The sequence below is a fragment of the Carcharodon carcharias genome, chromosome 5 (genome assembly GCF_017639515.1).
Source record: "Carcharodon carcharias isolate sCarCar2 chromosome 5, sCarCar2.pri, whole genome shotgun sequence".
NCBI classification, from domain to species: domain Eukaryota; kingdom Metazoa; phylum Chordata; class Chondrichthyes; order Lamniformes; family Lamnidae; genus Carcharodon; species Carcharodon carcharias.
Genome location: NC_054471.1, coordinates 51,054,571 through 51,082,210, shown reverse-complemented (window position 1 = coordinate 51,082,210; position 27,640 = coordinate 51,054,571). Strand labels below are relative to the sequence as shown.

Here is a 27,640-nt window from a genome sequence, read left to right as displayed (position 1 = left end):
TAAAGAGACTGGCTAACTATGAAGATTACAATCAAATCAAGAAGGACAGAGACAAACGGTTGGATCAAATAGATGTAATTTCGTGCTTAGAAATGTGAGGCAATGGGTTTTGGGAGGATGAATAAGGAGAGAAAATGTACCTTTAAAAGAATACTACCAAAGGAGTAGAGAAGTAAAAAGGTGCAAGGGATCAGATACACTAATCTTTAAAATTCAGAGGACATGTTCAATAAAGTTGTAAAAATATTTCCCATGTGTTCCTGGTTTTATAAATAGAAGAAAGGACAGGGGAGTGAGGAGAGGTGGAGAGCTCTGTCAAAGTGGCAGCAAAAGCTGTACTGGGTCCTCATGCGAGAAACTTCAGTGATTCTATCGGGTATTTTTTTTTAATAGGTAAAAGAGAAATAAATTCCATTGAGAAAGATCTTCATTCGAAATAAAGGATTTGACCCAATGATCTGTTAAGTTCACTCATCATGCATGGGAAGAGGCCAGGACTCTCCTTCAATTGCTATCCACTGCTGGAATTGTGTGGATGTCCTGCTGAATACAGGCTCTCAAGTTGGCTGTGATAGTCCTTGTGGCAAATTAGGCTGCCAATGCTGATTATCTGGGCTCACACAAGGGCTGTCGCAGCCAGAGTTGTCACATCAGTTTTAGGGAGGGGTTGGGAATAGGAAGTCAAAGAAAAGAATTAATACTTGAGGCAACTGCCCATTTTAGGGCCTTATCTTGGGAGTATTTCTTTAACACATCACTGGGAGAGAGATCAGGGCTTTTGCTATGGCAGTTGGTCTGAGCTGCCTTTCAATTGATTTTGCTAAATGGTGAAATTCCATCTCCATTGGAAAACTAAAGCAAAATTGACAGTGATGTAAACACCACTGTTCAGCAGCCTAACAGGTATTTTTCATACTCCATGAATTGGTGACCTTATATTGCCAAGACAGTAACTTCAGACCAGTGAGAATTATAGAACATTGTGCTAATTGCACAGTCTGAAAACAATGCATGCCTCACTGTGCTCCAACGATCTGCCTGGCAACAGAACAAACACACACCTCGAAGTACATACACTCCATGGCTCAAGAGGTCTATAGCTGCCAACTGTAACATTTGGCAGAAGCTGTCTTATGTCCAATCTATTTCTTGGGATACCTATTCCAGTAACTGCAGCGCGAATATAAATGCAGTCGATTTCTTGCAAGAGCAAACAAGGTCAGAAAAGAAGTGCTATTTATAGAAAAGGTTCTGCGTCATACATTCACAGAACTACTGTTAGTATTGATTGGAAACAACGTACACAAGAGTCAGGTAATCATTTAGTGCTCTACTGAACACAATAGTGAATGGTGAAGGTAGTGAAATGAAGACCAAGCAGCTAAACTACGCACTTGAATGATGGAATAAAAGGTCACCAGGGAACTTTACTGTGTTGCAATTGTTTAATTCACTGGAATGAATCGAAAACAATTCATGCACAGAGCCCACAACATGACCACTCAGATACAACTGGATTATCTGAATGAGCCATAAGGATCAAGAATGTCCCAGGGATGATCCCTGCTTTTATCTAGGGCGATGGTAAGGATGCTACAATGGCCTTCGCATCCCTGGGCTAAGGAGAGGTAAAACCAGGTAACATCTCATTCCTGTTTACTACCAAATGACTGCAACTGGAAAGCAGAGGTGTTAGCTGAAGACGGAATCAGACACATTTATGATGCCCTCTGCAGTCAAATAGCCAACCAACTGCCAAGTCTAGCTTTCCTCATGTGGAGGTGCACCCAAGGGGGAAGTATATTGGAACAAGATTTCCATCCACCAGAGGATCTCCAGGGAATGCTAATGTAGATGATTGCGGTGGTCTCCTGGTGACATTTCCAGGGTCCCTGGTCACTTGCTGCGGGTAGGTGAGGTGATTGAAGATGTGCAGTGGAGAACATTTGCCCTGACTTTGAGCAGAGTTGCGAGAACCCCCAGTACTGTTAGGTGAAGCAAAGAAAACAGTTTTAATTTGAAAAACAATTTTTTTCCCAATCTCTCCATTGCCTCACGTTCAACAGCTTTGTGATCTAATGCAATTTAAATAACTGCTTTGCCTTGTGTAAAGCCACCCCCTTCCATCACCCTACCAAGGCATTAATGATAGGGAAATACTTGAAATTACTTATTCCCTTAAATCCCTTGCAACTTGCACACAAACACATTCAACTTCCCTCATTACTTCTGCCAGGAAAGTTCGAGAGGGCCAGAGAAACTCAGTAACAAGCTTTTCTTATCTTGAAACTGACCAGAAGTGGGTTCCAATTCAGACAACCGCCAGCCCTGGCCATCCAGGCTCTCACGCGGAGAAAGGCTATTTATATGGAGTACTAGGGCACTACTGGCACCTACACAACAGTAATCACAACAACCGTTGATGAAAACTGGAATGAAAGTGAGAGAAAAGAGAGAAGAAAGAGAGGCAAAGTCAACATGCAGACACCTGGAATGCAAATGTTCCTTCAGCTTATATGTCAGCACCAATGTGCCAGATAACTGCAGTGGGCTTATTAATAGCACTGTAATACAAAGGATGATAGCACCATCTTCTGGTGTAAGAACTAACTGATCAGGTACAGTAAACAGTGCAGGTCGCTCTCAAATGAGATGAACATGCTCAGCCAGGGCTCTATCACATTCACAAATAAAGCTTCTAGAACACTTCCTTTGATAGCCACACAGAAAGGACCTATGCATGCTTTGAATGCACAATGAGGATCGATGCTCCAAGTCAATTCTGATGAAAGGGCGTCAACCTGAAACGTTAACTTTGTTTTTCCACAGATGCTACCTGACCTGCTTGCTCATTTCATGCTTTTGTTTCAGATTTCCAGCATCCACAGTATTTTGCTTTTGTTTGTATTGCTGAAGAAGCATTGGTTTGTCAAGATAATGTCAAGCTTTGGACAATTAACTGAAGATCTGTCTGCCTGTTCGTGTTGGCCTTACACATCCTGTAACACTATTTGGTGAAGAACATGAATTCTCCCGGTGTGCCAGCCAACATCCACTCTCAAACAATAAAAAAAAAACAAAACTGGATTGACCGGTTAATATTTATAGGTTATTTATAGTCACTACACCCCAAAATGAATTCACTACATTAATCTCTTTAAAACATTTCAATCTGGTAAGGAGTTACATAATACATATCAGTATATATACCAGTATACATATATATATACATAGCAGATATGTATCAGTATACCAGATATATTGCCAGTAGAAATGTGTTTAATATGGGATGTTAACATTGCACAGCCATTACCAGATATTGTAGTTCCATTTAGAGGCAGCTGTGCAAATTGGTGTCATAGCCAGTTTTCAAGAACATATGCTACCAAGCAATCACAAGGAAATTTCTGGAATCAATAAATCACCTACAAAGACATTATTGCCTAGATTTTTTTTTGGTGGGGGGGTGGGATTGGGGACTGCAGAGGATTAAGTAAAAGGAAGAAAAATAAAATCAGGAATAGACTCTGCAATTTTAATCATTTCATACAATTTGGGTCATGGGTGAGCTTCATGTCATTCTTCCGTCTAACAAGAGACATCCAGATATGATTTACATGCATCGGTGATAGCAATCAGCTGCAGAAACATTTGCCTAGTCCTGTCTCAAACAAAGGTAGTCACTCCTATCCTCAAACACCTGAAGCCAATTAAAATCAATTGATTAGAAAAATACGCTCAGCTTAAAACAGCGCCATTAAACCAGTTCTACCACAGTGAAATTACAGCAGGAGACAACACACAATGATGGTCATGTTTTGGGCACAGAAATAGAAAATATTAATGTGATGGCTTCTCAGGCCTCACTTGTACAGGACATTTTATGATTCATTTACCTCAGGCCTTCCATTGCCCATCATTAACTTCATTGCCTGGCAACTGGAATTATAAGATGGGCTTTATCAGAGTGTGAACATCAGCCATTGGGCAAATGGTTCCTACGTGCAGCTCAACCTGGTGTACAGCTCACACCTCTGCCACCACAGTATAAACTAGGACTAGGGGCAGCTCAGGCTCCAAACGTTTCAGCAGCAAATTACACCAGAACTTACACATTTGCCAACTTATCTAGAATTCTGCTGCTCACATCCCGCCCCAAAGTCTGGCCCTGACCCTCAATTGCCTTCACAATCTCCCAATCCCTCAGCACAATTTCAAAACCATTGTCCTTTTCCCCACAACCGCTCTTCAGCCCATGTTCTAACCTCACATTTTGGAACTCTATCCCTAAAACTCTTTTTTTTGTTACATTTGTTCCCACCTTCACTAAAATCTCATCACCAACCTCTATCATTGACTATGTTTTTGCTTTCTTAACCACTCCTGCTCGCACCGTATCTCAAAGTATCTTGAGATATCTTTATCTAACTAGTGCTAGTTATTGATTCATAAATCAGATAACTTCCTTGTTACTGCTTCAAATTGTTCAATTTAACTTTCATTACCTAGGCAGTGATGATGTGAATAGCTGTTGGGCTAATGTGGAAGGAATCTGGGACACAGGCCTCTCTTCAGGTCCATTTATAGACTGATGATACAAGAACACTTTCATATCTTTCAAAGCAGGGAAATGAGATCCAATAATGGAGTTTTGCAATGTTTCAATGCCGTTCAGAAAAGCAGAATGCGATTTTCAGAACAGCAACAAATATCCAAAATTCAATGCAGAAATGGAGATAAACCCATCTGAAATAAGAACAGAAAAATGTTGGAACTATTCAACAGGTCTGGCGGCATCTGAGGAGAGAGAAACAGAGTTAACATTTTAGGCTGGTAACATTTTACCACTAGACCTGAAATGTTGGGCTTCATTTTACTGGCCTCATGGACATGAGGTTGGAAGCTGGGAGTTGGTAGGTAGGGGTTGGGGGGGCTGGGGGGGGGGGGAGGGTGGCAGAGGGAGGGCTGGGAAAATAAGTTGGGGGAGGAGGGGGTGTGGTGGATGGAAGCCATGCCCAGGTTGCTCCTTGGCACATTCCTGCAGCCTGGAAACTTTCCCAGGGGTAGGCTGTTAAAAGGATTGCTGCTGGCCTCAATTAGTGGGGTTGAGGCCCTAATTAGGGTCAATTTTGCAGCCTCATCAGAACTCTACCAGGCAGACACACAAGTTGGCCGACTGGGCAGACTGGTGGCAGATACCATTTAAGTGGAAATAATGCATTTTAGGGGAATAAACAAGAAATGGTAGTATGGAGGGTGTGGATGAGGAGAGACTGCCAATTGCCATGCCCACCCCCAACATTACCGCCCACCCGCAGAGTTCAAACATATATTTCCCTTGTTATGACGTGGCAGATGATGTGTGCCAGGCGGGCCAAATCCACAAGGGAAACTTGATCGCACTATCACAATGGTTTTGCAATTTGTATTTATCACGAGAAGATGTGTGCACTGGATTCAAGAATAATAAGTCCAATACCTTTAGTAATATTAAAAATTAAAATTAAAATATTTTTTAACAACATAAAAGATTTCAAGCATATACATGAGACTACAATTACTTGCTATGATAACAAATCCTAAAATTCCTAATTAACCCAATTCCCAATTACACCTCCTTTAAGGCAACAGTCCAAAATAGATTTTAGATTTAAAAGAAAACCAGCAAGTTAACACAATACCCACATGACAGTGGAATTCCAAATGGCTTTGCTCAAACTTCAGTTTCGTTATATAGCAGACTTATACACAAATGGCTGAAGGCTTCATTAAGGCTATTTCACATACTCCTGTTAGAACTTACATAACCTTCTCATACATAGCCTTTCGTTCTCTTTTATACACATTTCTCTCTTTTCAATATGTAAATTCTATTGTTCCATATGTCTGAAATGGTATCTTCCTCATAATATAAAAACATTCATGTTGCCAATATTGTTAGTAACCGTTGGGAAAAATAAACACACTCCTTAGCCTTGCTTATCTGGCAAGTTGTAAACAGACTAAGATCCCTTAGAAATCCAAATAATCCCATCGTTTATCTTAAAATACAAATTCCCTTCACACCTTACATACTAAGCCAACATCCATGTCTACTCATTAGCATGTCAAGCACATAGCTTCTTTTGATGATTTCAAGCTTGTAGTCTACTTGATTCCAAATGTAATTAAATCACACAGACAAACCCAACTATACTCACCCCCATAAACCTACTTCACAATAAACCAGAAAAATGAAAATTATTATACTTTTGTCACACCCTGAAATATTTATTTACCTGGACTTGCACTATGTGAAAAGACAATGATATTTTGGATTTTATAAATAGTGGCAGAAAGTAAAGAAGTGATGTTAGATTCATCAAAGACAAGTTAGGACACAGTTGAAGCATTTATGTTATTTTTGGGCATTCCATTAGCAAACGAACATTAAAGCTTTACAAACTAAGCAACCAGCTGACATAGGGATGAGAACCTGCACTTCTAAACAGAGATGAGTGTTACTGGGAGCACTGCCACTGCAATAAGGAAGACCAAAATGAGATTTCATTTTGCTTTTCTTAAAATCATTAAGGGTTTTGATAAAGTGAACAGGGAAAAGCTATTGCAAGTCAACCAGTAACAAAAAGACAATTATGTATTTCTCAGTTTATTGCAATTCTGATGCACGAGTAATCTAGACTCAGGTATAGTGATTCCTTAGTAAAGCGTAATCATGAATTTCAGCTTTTAACTAACTTATGACCATTGTAAATGCAAAACGAACTCAATGACACAATAATTCATATATAAACTATACAAGCATGATTTGTCGAAACTTAAACAATTCAATCCTTCCATTTCTTCCTGGTAAGAAAAAAATTTGGGGTTCCATAAAGATATTTTAATTCAAGAACATTTGGGTGGTCCAATAACTGTCCCCAAGAGAGTTTAGGAGAAATCATCTGCCAGGGACAAGTTAGGAGTGTGATGGAATACCCCCCATTTGCCTGGATGAGTGCAGCTCCCACAACACCCCAGAAGCTGGACACTGTCCAGGACAAAGCAGCCCACTTGATTGGCACCAATTCCACAAACATTCACTCCCTCCACACTGACACACAGTGGCAGCAGTGTGTACCATCTACAAGATACACTGCAGGAATTCACCAAGGCTCCTTCGACAGCATTTTTCAAACCCACGGCCACTACCATCTAGAAGAACAAGGGCATCAGATAGGCAGATAGGTGGGAACATCACCAACTGGAAGTTCCCCTCCAAGTCACTCATCATCCTGACTTGAAGCTATATTGCCATTCCTTCACTGTTGCTGGGTCAAAATCCTGGAACTCCCTTCCTAACAGCACTGTTGGTTTAACTACACCACATGGACTGCCGTGATTCAAGAAGGCAGCTCACCACCACTTTCTCAGGGGCAACCAGGGATGGGCAATAAATGCTGGCCCAGCCAGTGAAGCCCACATCCCGTGAATGAATAAAAGAAAACTGTTTGCAGAGAACATGTGATCATGTGTCACAGGTTGAGGTGAGACTGCTGTATCTTTTCTGGAAAAAAGTAGACAATTATTTTAAGCATAGGAAGACACAGAGCAATGGGGAGAGAGCAGGAAAACTAGATTAGTTGTGGTTTGCAACGGCAAAGAGCTGGTTCAGACACCCTGAAGGGTGTGCCTGTGCTGTAAACTTCATGGCCCTATCCATCAGACAGCAGGTTCTGTCTGTTCACTGGATGAGATATGTCACATCAACAGCATGCTGCCATGTTCATCCCAAACCCAGCATTTCAGTGAATACAGCTACTGTCCACCCAACCACAAACCTAGGGTTAAACAATGTTCAGGGTGCTAGGGATCATTCTTTTAGAGTCACACATCACAGAAGGCGGGTTGGTGAGGGGAGGGGACATTTGGTCCAATTGTGACTGTGTGTTCGCTTGTCTGTGAAAGAACAATCCAATTTGTTCCGCTCCCCTGTTCATTCCCATAGTCCTGCAACCTCTCTAAGTGGATAACCAATTCCTGTTTGAAAGTTACTATTAAATCTGCTTCCACCACCCTTTCAGGCAGTGCATTACAGATCATAACTCGCTGTATTAAATAAAAATTCTCCTTTCCTCTCTGGTTCCTTTGCCAATTGTCACAAACCTGTGTCAACTGGTTACTGACCCTCCCTTGGTCTAAGAGAATGGAGAAGGACAGTAAATTTGTTGAGAATAAAGGGCAGGGCAGAGGAAAATGGGGGGAAGAAAGATACTAATTCTGCACGCCAGAAATGCGATTCATTGTCAGAATGACTAGGCACCTGAATTAACAAACCAGCATTGCCTTTCACATCTCCTCCTGGTTGAGAACCCAGTTTTTATTAATAACCACACTAACTCAGGCAAGTGTATGCAATTTACTGCATAGACTAAGTAAACAAGCTGAAACCAGGAGCAGCCATTTACATTCCCAATGGTTGTGTAATCTAAAACAAAAAATAAAAGTGAGCATGTGACATGTGACTCAAATAATGGCTCTTTTCAGCTATGCAATTACTCAACTCTTTTTCCCCCTCACTGGTCGATCTTAAAGCAATTATGCAGTGAGGAGGATTTGGAAAACTGCTGAATGGGTTTGTCAATACATTAATCTCATACAGCTTGTTTCACTGCTAGTCCTGCGCACGCACAAAAATACACACACCATTCACAGTCTCCATTTTTTTAAATCCGGGTTTTAGGGGAATACAATCAAACTGAAAATTTTCCAGAATGAGTTTAATATAAGAGAGGGAGTTAGCGAATGAGATAGAGAGATAGAGAGAGCGAGAGAGAGAGAGATAGAGCGAGAGCGAGACGGCAAGCAAGAATTGGGGAGATAGAGGGAGACTGGAGGGTAGTGCAGGTGAGAGGGCAGAGCGCAGGCATGGGAGGTGAGAAAGATGGGGAGAAAAGACAGGAAGATTGAGAGAAAGGCAAAAGGCATTTAGCTAAATTAATCAGAATATTCATTCAGATGGACGCCCTCAAAATTAGATCCTTTTTGTGAACATGTAGTTTATCTAGCATGCGAGTATAATCTTCTGTTAAAGTATCAACTTTGGATGATAAGTTGTAAGTAACATTCGCCCACCCAAGCATTCAGCTCTTCAAAATTTGTCAGATAGTGAAACAGTCCATGCCTGAAGATCTGTAAAATTCAGGCTCAAGCTGACAGTGGCAAGTAATATTTATGCCAAGTACAGGTAATGGCCATCTCCAACAAGACAGTGTCTTACCATCTGCACTTGACATTACCATTGCCAAAATCCCCACCATCAACATTCTTGGGTGGGGTCACCATTGACTTAGCTGCACAGCTATGGAAATACTGTGGCTACAAGAGCAGATCAGGGGCTGGGTGCTCTGTAGTGAGTGGCTCACCTTCTGAATCCCAGTGTACCATCCACTCACAGGCTACAAGTCAGGAGTGAGATGGAATATTCGCCACTTGCCTAGATGGGTGCAATTACAGCAACACTCAAAGAGCTCAACACCATGCTGGAGCAGCAGCCCATCCCTCACCTTAAACATTCATTCCCTCTACTACCGGTGCACAAAGGCAGCAGTGGGTACCATCCACAAGATGAACTCGCCAAGGCTTCTTCAACAGCACCTCCCTAACCCACAACCTCCAACACCTACGAGAACAACGAAAGCAGGCGCATGGGAACCACCACTGTTCCCATATTTCCATCCAAGTTACGCACCATCCTAAAAGTTTCTCCTCAAATTGTTTTCCATTTTCTCTTAAACAGAAACTGGGACGAGGGGTATACAGCATAGGACAGAAGCAAGATGGAGGGGGGCTAAGAAGAAAGATGAGCTGCATAGGGGTGTTACAGTTTTAGCAGTGAGATGTTTGTGCCAGAACTGCGACAGTAGGCCAGAGTCAGTACCCCATCACTCAACTCAGCTCAGGTGGTCGCACACTTCCCTCAGAGTCAGAAGGCAGTTGCGTCAAGTCCCGGTTCAAGAAGCATATTATCAAGGTGCACATTCTAATGCAGTGGTGGTAGAATGAAGCATTGGCCTGTGGCTGGATATTGAAAATTCCATGTCACTATTGGAGGGAAAGAAGAGGATTTCCCAGTGTCCTGGCCAATATTTTTCCCCTCAGCCAATAAGGCAACCAATTTCAGCAACATAGAATACTGCAGAAAATTAAAGAAACAGTACTTGTATTGCAAATGAACAAAAGTTGAACAGTACATATCTAAGACATCACAAGCTGTTTTTTTCTTTACAGATGTTGATTATTTTCTCTTTTTTAAAAAAATATTGCAACATGTAAGAAATACATGTGCTTAACTGGTGTAATCTGCATTACTGTATAGCAGAAAACCAGAATTCATTAATGTTTCTCTAGAAACGAGAAGGCTAAGGGGTGGCCTAATAGAATTCTTTAAAATTATGGTAGTTAGATACTGAGAAGGTGTTTTCACTTGTGAGGACGGCAAAACTAAAGATCATAATCATAAGATAGTCACTAACAAATCCAACAAGAAATTCAGGAGAAACTTGTTTACCCAAGAGTGGCTAGAATGTGGAACTTGCTACCACATGGAGAAGCTGAGACAATAATTATAGACGCATTTAAGGGGAAGCTAGGAAAGTACATGGAAGAAAAAAAAGAATAGAATGAAACGCCGATAGGGTTAGCTGAAGTAGAGTGGGAGAAAGATTGTGTGGAGCATAAACTTGTTGGGCCAAATACCCTGTTACTGTGGTGTAAATTCAATGTAAAAGGATAGTTTTGAAGACTAATCTTGAAAATTTCCCATGCCAGAACAGTTTTATGTTAAAGGACTTCTTTTTCCTTTCATTCAAACTGACCTTTCCTTCATCCACAAGTTCCGTTACTTTATCCAGCGTTGGACCACTTGGGGTAAATATGGCCCAGCGATAGTGAATGCCCTGGCTCAAATGCTGCAATGATAAAGAGAGAAAGGGTCACAATAGGATAAAGAGCCTCTGATCGTCTACATGAAAATCTACATGAAGGCTTCCTGATTAGGAGTATCTCAAAATCTATTAGGATTGGAACTCACTGTAAATCTGATGCTTACTATATCCATAAGAAAAATAACAATTTTTTTTCTACAACTCACCACCTTAAAATAAATCAGCAAAGTGCGGTGGTTCTCCATAGAAAACAGAACAAACGTCAGGTAAACAAAGGCTTCTAGGTTTTCGTGGATCTAGCTTCACACCTCCCCATGACTTGAATTATTAGGTAAACAGGTTTATAAAGAGTTTTAAAAAAGAGACCCTGTCTTATGTATTCAGCTGGCTGTAAAGAGTCCCCTGGCACCAATTGAAGGACAGTGGAAAACTAATATTTGAAGAATGGACTAACTGATCCAGTCAGCTAATTTGCTGACTGTGGGGTCTTATTGTGAGCCAATGTTGGTGAAGGCAGTGGTCAGCGATTGCACTTCAAAAATAATTTGCTGCTTTCGATGTGCTTTGGGATGTCCTGAGGATGAGTTACAATGCTCCCCCAAATCCAAGCTAATTTTTTCAGGCATTTGACAGACTCAGTAGAAGAAGGTTGATGTAAGGAACAGTAACAAAACTGACAATGCAAAAACAAGATCATTCTAAAGGACATTAGGCTCCTTCTAGATGAACAGGTACTTCAAGATAGGCCTCACCTGTTTTAGAAATTACCTTCTGAAAATTAAAACCTGCTGCTGCTGGAAGCCTCATCCAGGCCTCTAGCCTCAACTTTGCCAGTTGCCCTTCCCGCTGATCTTCCAATTACCACCCTGAGATAAACTCTACCACCAGAACTCCATTGCCTGCTCCCTGTCCCACACACACGTCACTCTGACTCGGCCTCAGATCACTTCTTGTCCTTCAGTGCAACAATCTCAAAATCCTCACCCCATCTTAAATCCCCTAAAGCCTCTGTCTCGCTATCCTGTCTCCCTGCCCACAGCCCCTGCCTCCGTCCGCACATTCTACCATCTATGACAGAATTTTCTGTCATCATTCCCCCAACGCTCAAAATAATCCGTCCCCCAACAAATCTTGTCTCGAATTCAAAAATCCTCTTCAAAACCTAACCTCAACTGCACTTTTAGTCACCTCCCCACCCATTCCCCCACCATAAACCCACTTACACACGGCTCTAATACCCAAGTGTTATGGTGTGACATTATACTGCATTAAAAGGTACTGCATAAATGCAAGTTGGTGTTGCCTCTTTCATCCTCGAGATGATACAATCTAAGATTAGAATATTACAGCCTGTCCAAGTTGAAAGCCCACAGTGACATCAGGCTTCAAGGCACAATGCACGACACTGATTGGATAGATTCAGATTTCTCAATGCCAGATTCCCAGGAAATATACTGTACATCACAGATGTTGGATCAATGAGCAGAGTTATGTGGGTTTCAAAATGAGGACAACTCTTTCTGAAAGTAAAACATTGTCTCACGTCTGGTGGCGGCGAGTGGTTACTTTGAGTCACATGCACCCCATACCCCTCAACCCAGCCATTTACCCTGTATATGGCCTTTCTCTGTGAAGAAAATTTAGTTTGAACAATCTGCTCATTATTCTGTTGATGGACCACTCCCCCCAGCGTGGCCATGGCCCCAGCCAAATCCAGAAAAGAAAATGCAATGGAACATCATCATAATCACCCCAACATTTGCCTTGTGAAAGCAGAGGCATCTATGAGTTATGTGCCATTGTACTCGAGGAACTGGGTTGGGGCTCACAAACTCATTTCACAGTTAAGCCCAATTTCCAAAAGTAAGAGCGTGCTAGGGTCACAGTTTCTTGAAATACATACAGAACCATAGAAAATCCTGAAAGGCAGGGATATGTGTTAGGTAGCAATGGTCTTGTACTGGAAGGCTAGCAAATAAACATCTTTAAAGATCGGGACAATGCTTTTTAATTCCCTAAATATTTCAGCTTTTAATTTTTTTTTATTCGTTCATGGGATGTGAGCATCGCTGGCTAGGCCAGCATTTATCGCCCTTCCCTAATTGCCCTTGTTCAGAGGGCATTTTAAGGGTCAACCACATTGCTGTGGGTCTGGAGTCACATGTTGGCCAGGCCAGGTAAGGACAGCACATTTCCTTCCCTACAGGGCATTAGTCAACTAGATGGGTTTTTACAACAATCAACAATGGCTTCAGTCATCATCAGGCTTTTAATTCCAGATTTTTACTGAATTCAAATTTCACCATCTGCCATGGTGGAATTCAAACCCAGGTCCCCAATACCAGACCAGCGACAATACCACTATGCCACCACCTCCCCATATATGTAAACTGGCCTCTCTCTTGTTACCAGAATCCAAAACATATGTGGCGCTCAGCTGCAAGCCTGACTTGTCCCTTCAAGGCCACTTTTAGCTAATTCCAGTGGGCAACTGGTCTATATAACCTTGCCCTGAGGTTAGTCACAGGTGTCTTAAAAGCGCTGGAGGTTTTGTTAGACAGACTGCTGCTTGAAGATAGTCCAAACTATCACAAGATCATAAAAATCAGTGGGAAATGACTGGATGACTAGTCTCCTTGCTCTTCCATATGTTTTAAAAACATACAGCTCTCCTTAGCTGGTGCTCAAAACAAAAGTGTAAAAGCCACAAAACCTTTTAATTTTCTGAAGAGGCCTTGCGTTTATAGAACACCTTTCACAACCTCAAAGTGCTTTACAGCCAATTAAGTGCTTCAAGACTCCAGAGTGAGATTTCAACTTTCTGAAATAATTTTACCTTTAGGATTTTGCTGCCCAAGGTGATCCCTGACTTAGCTATTCCATTAGCAATTCCAAGTCTATCAGTGTTGATCATGAACGGTGTCACTAACGTAATGAATGTTGCTCCCGACCATGGTTTCAGCAAGCTCAAGGCCCAGCCTTCAGTCTGTCCACCCACATTATCCAAGATAAAGTCAAACCTGTGCAAAAGATAAATTAATATTACATAGATAACAGAGCACATCTACAGATTCCCACTGAAGGCAATGAACTGCCTCAGATTTCAAACTTGGGGTTTGGGAGAAAATAATTGTTAAAGGGACACCATAACTTAGTGGTACTTGGGGGCTTGTGTCTTCAAATAAAATGCTTCAGTAGCATGGTTGTTGGGGAGAAAGGCCAGAAAGGACCTTAAAAGGGAAGGAGAGAGAAACAATAGACAAGTCTTGCAGCTTCTAGCTGTTAACGACAGGGTAGACCTGCAGAGGCTAAAAGGAAAGCTGTGGAGGAAATAATACAGACTAGGTGGAGAAATTGTAATGCTAACAAAAAATGGTAGGGAAATTGTAACATTGTTTTATGCAGCTTTTTCATACATCGAACGCTGTATAATAACAAAATGCTGTACAGTTTGTTTGTGCCACATTTTTAGAAATCAGACTACCTGATGAAAATTACTATATTTTGAGAGGTTTACACTCTAGTAGGTGTAGTGGGGTGGGGGAGGGTGGGGGAGGGGCGGGGTGCAGTGGGGATGAAGAAGAGAAGAGTGTTTAAAGCAGTTTGTAAACTTGACCTGACTGGAAATTGCCAGTTGGAGAACACTGCCTCTTTTAAATCTCAAATTCAAAGCAACTGTGGTGTTCAAACTCTTACTTGTCCCATTTTGATTTTCAGTTTCTTTTTGTAAACAAAAACTGTATGTAGAGACCAGATATGAGGAGGAGCAAGTGCAGGGAGAGAACAACACTAATGCCCTTTCACTTTCGACACCTGCCAGTCATGGGAGCCCGACATCCATCGACTTGGGACTAGCCCATCCTGGGTCCGGTTAGACATGTAGTAAAAAACTGCCCCTAACTTTGCACCCTCACAGAGAGATGCTACATAAAGGCTGCAGCTATATGCAATAACCAACACAGTACTAACCTCAGCTGAGCACATGAACATAAAGGCCATTTACCTCTTCAAAGCTTCTCTCTCTCTCTCTACCTCCCCCTCCCCCCCCACAAAAGCCCACCATCCAACTGCATTTTGAACAACCCTCAGGTCTGTGCCTCTGCTGTAAACTTTATTCAAAACATCCATCAATCTTTGCGTGAAGAACTATACATCTATATTAAACCTGCATTCTACCACTGAGTGTTTGGCAATTTGTCTTTAAAAATTTTTTTTAAAAGTACTTCAAATAAATATGACTGTAATTTCAGACCCCTTTTCCTGTAGTACTTCAGCATTCTATACAATTCCTGTCTCTTTATAAAACTTGGCTGATAATCACATTAGCAACATGTAGATTTTATAAAATTTGTGAAACAGCAGCACGCGTTGCTCTGCCACTAGTTAACTCATGACATGAGAGAGGGGAGATGAGAAGTGAAGGATATTGTTATGATTTACTATTCTATCTGCCACCAAACAAAACTAGATCTTCAAAATTTGCAGCCTGCACTAATACCAGTAAAGATGATGTACGGCCAAGATGCTGTATAGGCAAAACAAAAACAGAATTACCTGGAAAAACTCAGCAGGTCTGGCAGCATCGGCGGAGAAGAAAAGAGTTGACGTTTCGAGTCCTCATGACCGAAGGGTCATGAGGACTCGAAACGTCAACTCTTTTCTTCTCCGCCGATGCTGCCAGACCTGCTGAGTTTTTCCAGGTAATTCTGTTTTTGTTTTGGATTTCCAGCATCCGCAGTTTTTTTGTTTTTATTTTATGCTGTATAGGCAGTTGCACGAGGCCCTTTTGTATCCTTTCAGTGGTAAAAGGATATAAATGATCAGGTAGCCTTTTAATGGACGTTAATAAATTCCGAATGGAATGAGTCAGATTACACACCAGGGCCATTCCTGCACTGGGGCAAATACACCGACTTGTAAGTGAATCCACTTTCAGTAATTTCCCTCTGCTCTCACCCCTCCTGTCCTTCCAGAACACAAGCAGTTATGCATCTCAGCTAGCATGGGTGGAATCAGCCACAAAAGATGTATCAGTGATGGCAAGTGGGAAGAGTTCTTCAGCATCTTAGGGCCAGACGTTCACAATAGAAGTCTCCTTCGCAAGCTTGGGGTCACACTCAGTAGGGCGGGGTGGGGAGGGTGGGGTGGATACATGGGCCCAACCACAGTTGCTCCAGATGAGTCTCTCAATCCAAAAATCATCCTGACTTTGACAGTATGACTATCACTGGTTCTGAGGGGATGAGAAATAGCTATGTCACCAGACAGCTTTTTGTTTTGATTAATTTGCATTGGATGAACAAGCTTTAAAAAAAAAAACACCTGAACTAAAACTAAATTAGTAGCAGAGCACTGCTAGCATGAGCACTGCACAAAGAAGGCAATGTCACATCCCTCAGTCCTCTACCATTCCTCATTCATTACTTGGCTCTGTATTTCAAAAGAGGGCAATGATGCAGCAACATTAATCCAACGCACTCATTCCGGTCTGTGCACTCACTTCCTGCAACTTCATTCTGCACAAACTAATGATTTGACCACATCAGGGTCAGCTTTGGGAGACTCTGCTCCTGGTACAGGATGGTGCCTGATGAGATCATGGATTAAAGAATCAATTTAGAGCTCGGCAGGCCAATTTACACACGTCATTAACAACTAAATCAGGATTTGCACCCAATTCTCCAATTCAAGCTAGCACTGGACAACACTCTGAGCACGCAAAGGTGTACCACAATCTCTTTCACAGCAAAAAAAAACACTTACGTTTCCAGATCCTTAAGCTGTTTCTCCAAGCTCTGAGCTTTATAATTGATGACGTGATCCACACCCAAATCTTTTAAGAATGAGAAAGCATTCTCGGAACAGGTCGTGGTCACATGGGCTCCCCAGGCTTTCAAAAGCTAAGGACGGAAAACCCAGAGGTCAGTAGAAAATATTTAACCTAATACAGCCAACGCTACAAAGACAGAGTTAGAGTTGCGATGCCTATCAAAATTAGCTCCATTTGCAGTGAGGGAGAGGAAACTGGAGCCAAAAAGAAAACACAAATTGGTATGAAAAACTGAGGAAGCAGGTTCCTCAGCAAATACCCTCTTTAAAAATAATTATATGTTTATGCAACATTAAAGTACACACAGTGCCTTTTCTTTGGGTGGTTTATACCTGATTAGAAGTTGTTAGGCAGGTAAACACCCCATACTCCAATTTGGATTTAGACTCTATAACTTTCATCAGCTTAACTTCAGGGATTGGGAGTGAGGCAAGAGTGGGAGGAACGGAACAGACTTTAGATCTGATCCAGAGACAAAACAGATTTGTTTGATAAAACAGAAACTGTAATTTACCAATTTTTAAAAATCTTAATTGTTTTGCAACAAAGCTTGAACTTACATTGTTACAACAGAGGGCTAATGGTACCAACGACCTACAGGCATTTTGAACTTTCTAAGGAAGACCTGTGATCTTTTTTAAAAAAGAAATACAAGTAAAGACACTGAGCAAAAGATGGCTGACACTGTGCAGTGACCACGCCCCGGAAAATTCCATTGTGGACTATAGTTGACCGACTAGTACTGAGAGAACATGGGATGTCACATCTGAAAGGAGTCATGGACGTCTTCAAACTGAGATTTGAAAGGAAGATAAGAAAAGATGCAAAAGACTGAACTTTAACCTCCTGTGCAAAAACAGAATTACCTGGAAAAACTCAGCAGGTCTCGCAGCATCGGCGGAGAAGAAAAGAGTTGACGTTCGTGTCCTCATGACCATGATGAACAGAACAGTTCTGTTGAAGGATCATGAGGACTCGAAACGTCAACTCTTTTCTTCTCCGCCGATGCTGCCAGACTTGCTGAGTTTTTCCAGGTAATTCTGTTTTTGTTTTGGATTTTCAGCATCCGCAGTTTTTTGTTTTTAACCTCCTGTGGTTGTGGAGACAAAAGTCTGATTGCATTTGTTGAGGCAATTAAGTTGGATGACTCAGACATCTGAAGTTCATCTCCTATTGATTTATATCTCAGAATGTGTAAATGGTCTGGGATGAAGGAACATGGGCTCGGTGCCAGTCATAGTCTTATTCCTTCCAGAACACACAGGGAAAAATCAGTTAAAAAGCAAAGGTGCTGCCACACACAGCCACACACCAGCAAGCAGGAGAATAAGAGTCATCTTGCAGGCAAAAGGATCTCTCTCTCAGTCTCTGTCTGTCTGTTGCTGGAAGCTAAGCTCAGCAGAAGCCAAAATCTAAAGGAAATTTGGACAGCCTTTCAGCCACCCTGCAGAACCAAGTGCCTCCAAACTAACTGCAAAACTGTCAAAGTCAGCTCTACCGGAATCACCCAACTTAACGGCCACAACATACCGCCATCTACGCCTCGCGAACAAACCGAAGATTGATTGGTTTTTTTAAAAACTTTTATTTGGACTTTAACTTCTCATCTGTGATCTGTGTATGTGTGTTGCATTTTTATTACTTTTTCCCCTCGGGATTTAGTAACTAATAAACCTACTCTTTTTTTTGACTCATGTAAGCCTGGTTAAATTGGGTCCTTCTAAAAATAAATACATTTGGACTGGGACACAGTATCCACAGGGGAAGGGATCCCTTTTAAATGTGTGTTGCATTTTTATTACTTTTTCCCCTCGGGATTTAGTAACTAATAAACCTACTCTTTTTTTTGACTCATGTAAGCCTGGTTAAATTGGGTCCTTCTAAAAATAAATACATTTGGACTGGGACACAGTATCCACAGGGGAAGGGATCCCTTTTAAATTAACCTTGTTGCAACCAACCGAGGGGGTTGAATAAAGGAGGGGAGCCAGCTCATTCCTCCTCACCTGGCAGCGTAACAAAATTGGGGTCCCATTTAGGGGGCTGAATCTTCTGGCTGGCGTGCAGGTGGCGGAGTCTGCACGCCAGCGCTTAAAATGTCGCGCGCTGACGTTGCCCGAGCGTCCCGACATCAGCGCGCGGCATCACGATATTTCGGTCGGCGGGCACGCCTGCCATTAATTAAAGGCCTCGTTAAGGCCATTAACTCTTCAATCGACCAGGATTTTGAGGGGCCCGTGCAAACTTCGGCTCGGCGCACAGGCCCAACGGGCAGGCAGATAAGTGATTTTTTTTTTTTTACAAACCTCATCCAGTGGCGGGGCATGTTAATGAATTTTTTATTGTTCTATTTTTAGTGTTTCAGTGCCTTTCAGCGATCTCCCTGGGGCACCACTTAGTCTCAGGGAGATATGCGCTCCTTCGTGCGCATACGCGAAAGAGCCCACTCTGGCAGTTGGGGAAAGCCCCCCTCCCCCGCCCGCAATGGAAGCGCATAGCACTTCCCGTCGGGCGGCCCGCTGGGTGGGCCTTAATTGGCCTGCCCACTTAAAATGGCGGCGGGGCCCATTTCGGCGGCGGCGATCGGCTGCCCGCCCGCCCGCCCATCAAGGGCAAAATTCTGCCCAGGAAGTTAACAAATTGGGGGACCTCACCCGGGGGCCGGTTGTAACAACATCGTCGTTTTATTGTGTCAAAACGTGGCACTTCAGAGGAGCACTACATCATTTAATAACAAACACATATTCCTTTTACCTGAATAGCAAAGGTGCCAATTCCTCCGGAACCCCCGAAGATCAGAACCCTACAACCAACAAGTGAAAACAAAAAATCCAGCATTATGAAAACCAATAAACTACAATTCCAAAAACTTAAGTGCTTGGATATTAGTGCCCTAACAAAAAAAAAATACTGGAGTTCAGGAAAACGTTAGTGGTTATTTTAGTGAAATGGGTTCTTTTGTTCAGTTATTGAATGTCCTTGTTATAGAGGAAACACAGCACTGCAAAATACCATCACCATCTATCTGAAATGATAATATATAATAATTATAATTACAGTTCTGAATTCTGACAATCTTGGCAGACACTAAATGCTTCCCTTGTGAAGCTGTTGATGTGACGATCTCACACATCTGGGTGAGTAGCAACAGCTCCTGAGCCTACATTAGGGGGATAAGTTTTAGAATTTAGCACTGCAACCTACAAGATTCTGAAGGGCTTGATAGGGTGGACGCTGAGAGATTGTTTCCATTGTCAGGGGATCTGAAACATGGCAACACCACCTCAGGATAAGGGGCCGATCATTTAGAACTGGGATGAGGAGATATTTCTTCACTCAAAGGACTGGAATTCTCTACCACAGAGGGTTGTGGATATTCCAACATTTAGTACATTTATGGCTGGGATAGACAGGTTTTTGGTCTCTTAGGGAATTAAGGGATTGAGGGAGTGGGTGGGAAATGGAGTTGAAGCCCAAGATCAGCCATGATCGTACTAAATGGCAGAGCAGGCCCGATGGGTGGTGTGGTCTATTCCTGCTCCTATTTTTTATGTTCGCTCCTGACTTGTAAAGAGCAGGGAAGTGGGACTAATCGGACAACTCTTTCAAAGAGCCATTGTAGACACAATGGGCCATTAAGCCTCCTTAGGCGTTGCAAGGTTCTATGACTGGAGTTGAGGCACCCAACAGTCGTACAAGAATGACTCTCCCACCATCCCACATTCCCTTTGCAGCCTTCCCAAGCTGCATGGGAGACAGAGCTTTGAAAGCGAGTCACCTGGCTAGAGTCTGGCCCTTGAATGGGAGGGGGAAGACAAATTAAGTGAAAACAAAAAGTTAAAGTAAAAGTAAAATAAACACAAAAATGACCCAAATTCTAAAATTCAAAGTCCTATTGCTTACAGTCAATTTGGTGCATTCAGAAGGAAGCTAGATAAGCATATAAGGAAGAGAAGGATATGTTGACAGGGTTTAGGTGAAGAGGGGCAGGAGGAGTCTCATGTGGAGTAGAAGTTCCAGCACGTTGGGCTAAAAGGCCTGCTTCTGAGCTGTAATTGTCATTTTCCTTTCACTACAGGTACTGAAGACATTAGGAAATATGCCATTTGACAGGTTCGGCAAACAGCAGCTACATTACCGTTTTCCTTTGCAGTTGTCTTTTTTCAGTCCTCCATTGTTCACTAGGGCTGACCACGTAGTCAGAGCCACATAAGGCAAGGCCGCAGCTTGGCTGTGACTGAGAGCTTTAGGCTTGTGGGCCACCTAATATGAAATAAAACCACTGGTTAGTACAATGAGCTAAAACGAAGCAACTATTTTTTTTCCTTTTAGTCCTCGCAAGATAAAACAAGCCTCCCCTCTGCTCGATTACCCCCCTGCAACCATCGCCTGGAAACTGCACCAATGGTTCAGTGTGTAAGTGTGTTATGGAACCCGGTCCATTTTCGATGCCTGGTCTGCAATGAAATAGCTGGCAGTGGGGATACTAAAATTAGCATAATTATCCTCCAGTGGCTGTGAGTGAAAAGTGGAAAGAGGAAATCAGCCAGGGTTACCACTCCTGATCATTATTTAATAACCTCATCAAGGCAAGTGTAGGTATGGGGATAGTGGAAGGGAACAAGGTCAGTCCTTAGCTCTGGACCCCTGCAGTTCTCACAACCTCACAAGACTCACTGTCTGGACTCACAAAGATAAGTACTGGATGGTGGTTAGAGTTAAGGGGTTTGCAAACAAGTCAGTGCCTTCAGCAGAGATAATACCCCTTGTCACTGCCAACTGTAACATTACAAGCTGCATGAAAAACACCCTGTGCTGGCTCCTATTCTCCTGCAGAACATGGAACAGGAGCAAAAACAAAAGTACTTGGAAAAACTCAGCAGGTCTGGAAGCATCTGCAGAGAGGAGCACACCAACCCCCTTTAAACCAGCTTATATTTCACCTCTCTTCTAGTTTTACTTAGCTCTGTTGAAAGGTCATTCGGACTCGAAACGTTAACTGTGCTCCTCTCCGCAGATGCTGCCAGACCTGCTGAGTTTTTCCAGGTATTTTTGTTTTTGTTTTGGATTTCCAGCATCCGCAGTTTTTTGCTTTTATGGAACAAGAGCAGGCCACCCAGCCCTTAGCGCCCGTTCCTCCATTCAATTAGACCATGGCTAATCTGAAGGAGGGGGTCCGGGGAGAACAATGGACCAATATAAAAGGGACAGAAAACAGCTTAACCCTTGACCTTCCCCAGTAGGCCAGCTGCTGCAGAGATGAGAAGTTCTGTATAAAGCAAGTCATCAATTTAACTCTAAGTCAACCCAACTTTGGCATATTCTACCATAACATCAATGTACTCTAATGTCACCATCATCAACACAGCAAAATTCTACTTTGACAAAACATAACATTTTTATAAATGAGAGATTAATGCAACTCTTTTAATATAATGTAACAGCAGATTTGAAAGGTTGGCTTTATTAACTGGATTGTGTTTTGACCATACAGTTTCTATCAGACAGTGTCTAGGGCACAGATCCATTTATAAAAAGAAAAAAGGAATAACAATTGTAATCCCATGGAGAATACCTTACTAACAATATTGTTAGAATGATAACAGCTCTAATTTGGAAATCATTAATCCAAATCCTCATCTGAAATGACCGTCTCCCATGTGTCTAAAATATCCTACTAATATTTCACTAGAGGGCACTGTTTCCCAATTTCACTCACCGAAACTAAGACTGGATAAAAACAAAAACTGCGGATGCTGGAAATCCAAAACAAAAACAGAAACAGAAATACCTGGTAAAACTCAGCAGGTCTGGCAGCATCGGCGGAGAAGAGCACAGTTGACGTTTCGAGTCCTTCAACAGAATTAAGTAAAAATAGGAAAGGGGTGAAATATAAGCTGGTTTAAGGGTTGGGTGGGGAGGAGGCAGGGTGGTTTGTTGGGACAAGCAGCCAGTGATAGGTGGAGATAACCAAAAGTTGTCACAGACAAAAGAACAAAGAGGTGTTGAACGTGGTGATATTATCTAAAGGAATGTGCTAATTAAGAGTAGAAGACAGGACAGATAAGGTACGGATAGCTCTAGTCGGGGTGGGGGAATACTAAAAGGTAGAACTAAACAACGGGTGGAAATACATTTAAAAATAATGGAAATAGGTGGGAAAAGAAAAACCTATATAAATTATTGGAAAAACCAAAAAGGAGGGGGAAGAAACGGGAAGGGGGTGGGGATGGAGGAGAGAGCTCAAGATCTAAAATTGTTGCACTCAATATTCAGTCCGGAAGGCTGTAAGGTGCCTAGTCGGAAGATGAGGTGCTGTTCCTCCAGATTGCGTTGAGCTTCACTGGAACAATGCAGCAAGCCAAGGACAGACATGTGGGGTAGACTAAGTTGAGGGAAGTGCAAGTGAAATGCTGCTTCACTTGAAAGGTGTGTTTGGACCCTTAGACGGTGAGGAGAGAGGAAGTGAAGGGGCAATTGTTGCATCTTCGGCGTTTGCATGAGGAGGTGCTGTGGGAGGGGTTTGAGGAGTAGGGGTTGATGGAGGAGTGGATAGACTAAGTTGAGGGAAATGCAAGTGAAATGCTGCTTCCCACATGTCTGTCCTTGGCTTGCTGCATTGTTCCAGTGAAGCTCAACGCAAACTGGAGGAATAGCACCTCATCTTCCGTTTAGGCACTTTACAGCCTTCCGGACTGAATATTGAGTTCAACAGTTTTAGATCTTGAACTCTCTCCTCCATCCCCAACCCCTTCCCGTTTCTTCCCCCTCCTTTTTGTTTATTCCAATAATTTATATAGATTTTTCTTTTCCCAACTATTTCCATTATTTTTAAATGTATTTCCACCCATTGTTTATTTCTACCTTTTAGTATTCCCCCACCCCCACTAGAGCAATCTGTACCTTATCTGTCCTGTCTTCTACTCTTAATTAGCACATTCCTTTAGATAATATCATCACCTTCAACACCTCTTTGTTCTTTTGTCTGTGACAGATTTTGGTTATCTCCACCTATCACTGGCTGCTTGTCCCATCAAACCGCACCCCCCCCCCCCACCCCCCACTTAAGCCAGCTTATATTTCAACCCTTTCCTATTTTTACTTAGTTCTGTTGAAGGGTTATGAGGACTTGAAACATCAACTGTGCTCTTCTCCGCCGATGCTGCCAGACTTGCTGAGTTTTTCCAGGTATTTCTAAGACTGGGTACCCAGTTTGAGGAAGGGTAGTGATCCTGTTGACCTCCCATTACTGTTAAGGAGCCCCTGCTAGAATATATATGAAGGCATGTGGTCAGTGAGGGAAACCTCAGGCTCAGCTGTGACTCCTCTCTTTGCCCCAAAGGTTGAAGTGCTTACATAAAATGTATAGCTCAGAAACAGGCTATTCAGCCCAAATGGTTCATGTCAGTGACGATGCTCCACACAAGTCCCCTCTCCATCTAACCCCATCAACATAACCTTTCATTCCTTTCTACCTCATATGTTTGTCCAGTTTCCCCCACTATTTCTAGTGGTGGTGAGTTCTGCATCCTAATCACTCCCTGGGTAAAGTGGTTTCTCCAGAATTCTCTATTGAATTTATTAGTCACTACTTTATATTTATGGCCCCTGCACTTGGACTCCACCACAAGTGGAAACATCGTCTCCACGTCTATCGAACTCTTTCAGAACCTTAAGGACTTCTATCAAGTTATACCTCAGTTTTCTATTTTCTAGAGTAAAGAGCCCCAGCCTGTTCAATGTCTACTAATGGTTATAGTCCCTCATTACTGCTTTCATCTTTGTAAATGCTAATATTCATTGTCTCCTCCCAGACCATCCAAGTGAGATGCCAGATTGCAAACAGTGCCCGTCAAGCTATAGTCCAGCAATAGCGAGTGCCTTCAGGAGAAGAGGGGAAACGTTTAGAGGGACAATAAAACAAGTTTAAAAGCAAAATACTGCAGATACTGGAAATCTGAAACAAAAACAAAAATTGTTGGAAAAGCTCAGCAGGTCTGACAGCATCAATCAACAATTAAAGTTTGTTCAATTTTCAGACCGGTAAGCATCACCACAGGTCAGTGGCATTGCTACGTTCCCAGCTGAGACTATCTCCGGACAAGTCTGATGCCAGGGTGGAACCCAACTTGACAGATCCTAACTTTGTTTAGATATGTGGAGAATAGCTACTGAACAGAGTCACAGGAGTCAGCTGATGAACGTTGAACAAAAGAATAAAACATATATTAAACAAGAAAACTATGACTATATTACGATATTCCTTCACCCACAACTATACTTTACAGATATATACAGGTATATAAGGATAACACAAGCTTCAAAGGCTATCATATACTCTAATGACCACAGAAAGTACACAATGCATGTAAATCTAAGGCACCCTGCAATCAGACAAGCCACACTCTGAAGCCAAGTGACAGATGCTGCCTCAGATGCTATGGATCTCTCATCAACTCCCCCCAGACGCTTGTCATACCATGAGCTAACCGGTCTCACTGCACTCCGTCTTTCACACGAGGATTTCCAATTTCCAGTCTCCAAGACCTCACTTTGGAATCTTCTCCCAAACCGACGCTTTCTTTCAGATGCCTTCCACATGGGTTCACCTCCGGGGTTTCGAACTCTCCTTCCGATGTTCCTCTCCCCTAGATCACCACATGCATTCAAGCTGTCTTCCATGCACTCTCTTTCACCGACTCAGCCGTCAACAGTACCACTGATTCACATGCCCATAGCAAAGAATTACAGAGCTTCAGTTGTCTCTTTGGACCTTCTTGCCTCTTGCAAGCTATTCTCACTTTAAATCTGCTTTCTGCAGCTTTTGTCTCTCTAAATCTGAAACTTGGAGCCTTTCTCTCTGCCCTCAGTCTTAACCTCACTTAACAGTACCTTTTCCAGGTTCCTCTCCTTCCTTTCACTAGCAGGTCTTCTTTGGACTTTCCCCTCTTCCACCCCCCTGGATTTTGGGGTCTTTCTTTAGCTTGGGACTTGCTATCTGTCCCCTTTGCTCCAGTCTCTCCTGGCAGCCACTTTCAACCAACTTTAGCTTGGGACTGGCGACCTGCCCCTTCTAGGTTGCTTCTGCTTCACAGCTGTCTTCAAACCAACTGAACTCCAACAGACTCCAGAACAAAACTGCTATTTCTGTGGGAGGGACCTGCCTCTCTGGACCCCTGTTGCTAGGCAACAGCCCAATTCTTTTACTTCTGTTTGTTTACCTTAGCTGCAATAGTCGTAAAAAAACCTAATTAGAAATGCAAGCACCTTTTTTAAAGTGAAACTAAAACTCCATTTGACCTTTCATAACACACAGATACAGAAATACAAACCAAACTTAAACATTAAAGCTAAAATTCATTCCTAACACTCACAAACAACAGTATGACATACTTAAACTGTCTTTAATTCCTAACAGACGTGTATGAGCTTTAGGAACACGGGTGGGCATATCAGCCCCTTGAGCCTGCTTCTCCAATCAATTACATCAAGGCTGGTCTGCACCACAACTCGATTTACTGACCTTTGCCCCATATCCCTCGGTGTCCTAACTGAATAACCATCTAACGATCTCAGTCCTGAAAACTTAAATTGACCCAGCACTAATTGCCTTGAGGAGTCACAATTAAAGATTTCCATTCCTCTTTGTGTGCTAAAGTGCTTACTGTTTTCCTCCTTGAATGACCTAGCTCTCATTTTAAGATTATATGCCCTCATTCTTAATTCCCCCACCAGAGGGAATAGCTTCTCTGTATCTATCAAGTCGACCTAAATGTCTCAGTTAGATCATCCCTCAGCCTTCTACACTTAATGGAATCCATGTCAAGCTTCTGCAAAGCATCCTCATAATTTAATCCTCTAAACCCTTGTATAATTCTGGTGAATTTGCACCCACTACCTCCAACCTCCACCTTCCCCTCCAAGGCCAATACATGTTCCAGGAAATATGGTGCCAAAACTGACTGCAGTACTTAAGATGGGGTCTGACTGAGACTGTATACAACTAATGCATCATTCCTTCCCCTTTGTATTCCAGTCCCCTTGAGACAAAGGCCAACATTCAATTAGTCTCTCTGTTTTTTTTTATACCCAGTTTTAAATGGTGTGTGTGCTCGGACTCCCAAATCGCTTCGTTCCATGACAATAGTTAATTTCTCAATGTTGAGAAAATTACTCTGATTTATCTTTCTTAGGTCCAAAATGGATGACTTCACACTTGCTGAGATGACATTATGTGATTTCATCTGAAGTTGTCTTATGCCAAAGGAACAGAACCAACAGAGATAAAAGCAAAAAACTGCGGATGCTGGAAATCCAAAACAAAAACGGAAACAGAAATACCTGGAGAAACTCAGCAGGTCTGGCAGCACCGGTGGAGAAGAGCACAGTTGACGTTTCAAGTCCTCATGACCCTTCAACAGAACTAAGTAAAAATAGGAAAGGGGTGAAATATAAGCTGGTTTAGGTGGGGGGGGGGGGGTTGTTGGGACAAGCAGCCAGTGATAGGTGGAGATAACCAAAATCTGTCAGACAAAAGAACAAAGAGGTGTTGAAGGTGGTGATATTATCTAAAGGAGTGTGCTAATTAAGAGTAGAAGACAGGACAGATAAGGTACAAATAGCTCTAGTGGGGGTGGGGGAATACGAAAAGGTAGAAATAAACAATGGGTGGAAATACATTTAAAAATAATGGAAATAGGTGGGAAAAGAAAAATCTATATAAATTATTGGAAAAAATAAAAAGGAGGGGGAAGAAACAGGAAGGGGGTGGGGATGGAGGAGGGAGTTCAGGATCTAAAATTGTTGAACTCAATATTCAATCCGGAAGGCTGTAAAGTGCCTAGTCGGAAGATGAGGTGCTGTTCCTCCAGTTTGCGTTGAGCTT

General features: G+C 42.4%; 1 protein-coding gene across 1 annotated transcript in view; it reads right to left on the bottom strand.

Annotated features, from left to right (window-relative positions):
• Positions 1-27,640, bottom strand: part of rtn4ip1 (reticulon 4 interacting protein 1) — a 51,705-nt gene that overhangs the window by 14,358 nt on the left and 9,707 nt on the right. The window contains exons 4-8 of the mRNA XM_041188925.1: positions 20,894-21,018; positions 19,510-19,558; positions 16,689-16,825; positions 13,762-13,945; positions 10,857-10,949 (exon numbers count right to left, since the gene is read on the bottom strand). Coding sequence (XP_041044859.1) covers positions 10,857-10,949; positions 13,762-13,945; positions 16,689-16,825; positions 19,510-19,558; positions 20,894-21,018 — 588 coding nt within the window. The remainder of the gene's footprint in view (positions 1-10,856; positions 10,950-13,761; positions 13,946-16,688; positions 16,826-19,509; positions 19,559-20,893; positions 21,019-27,640) is intronic.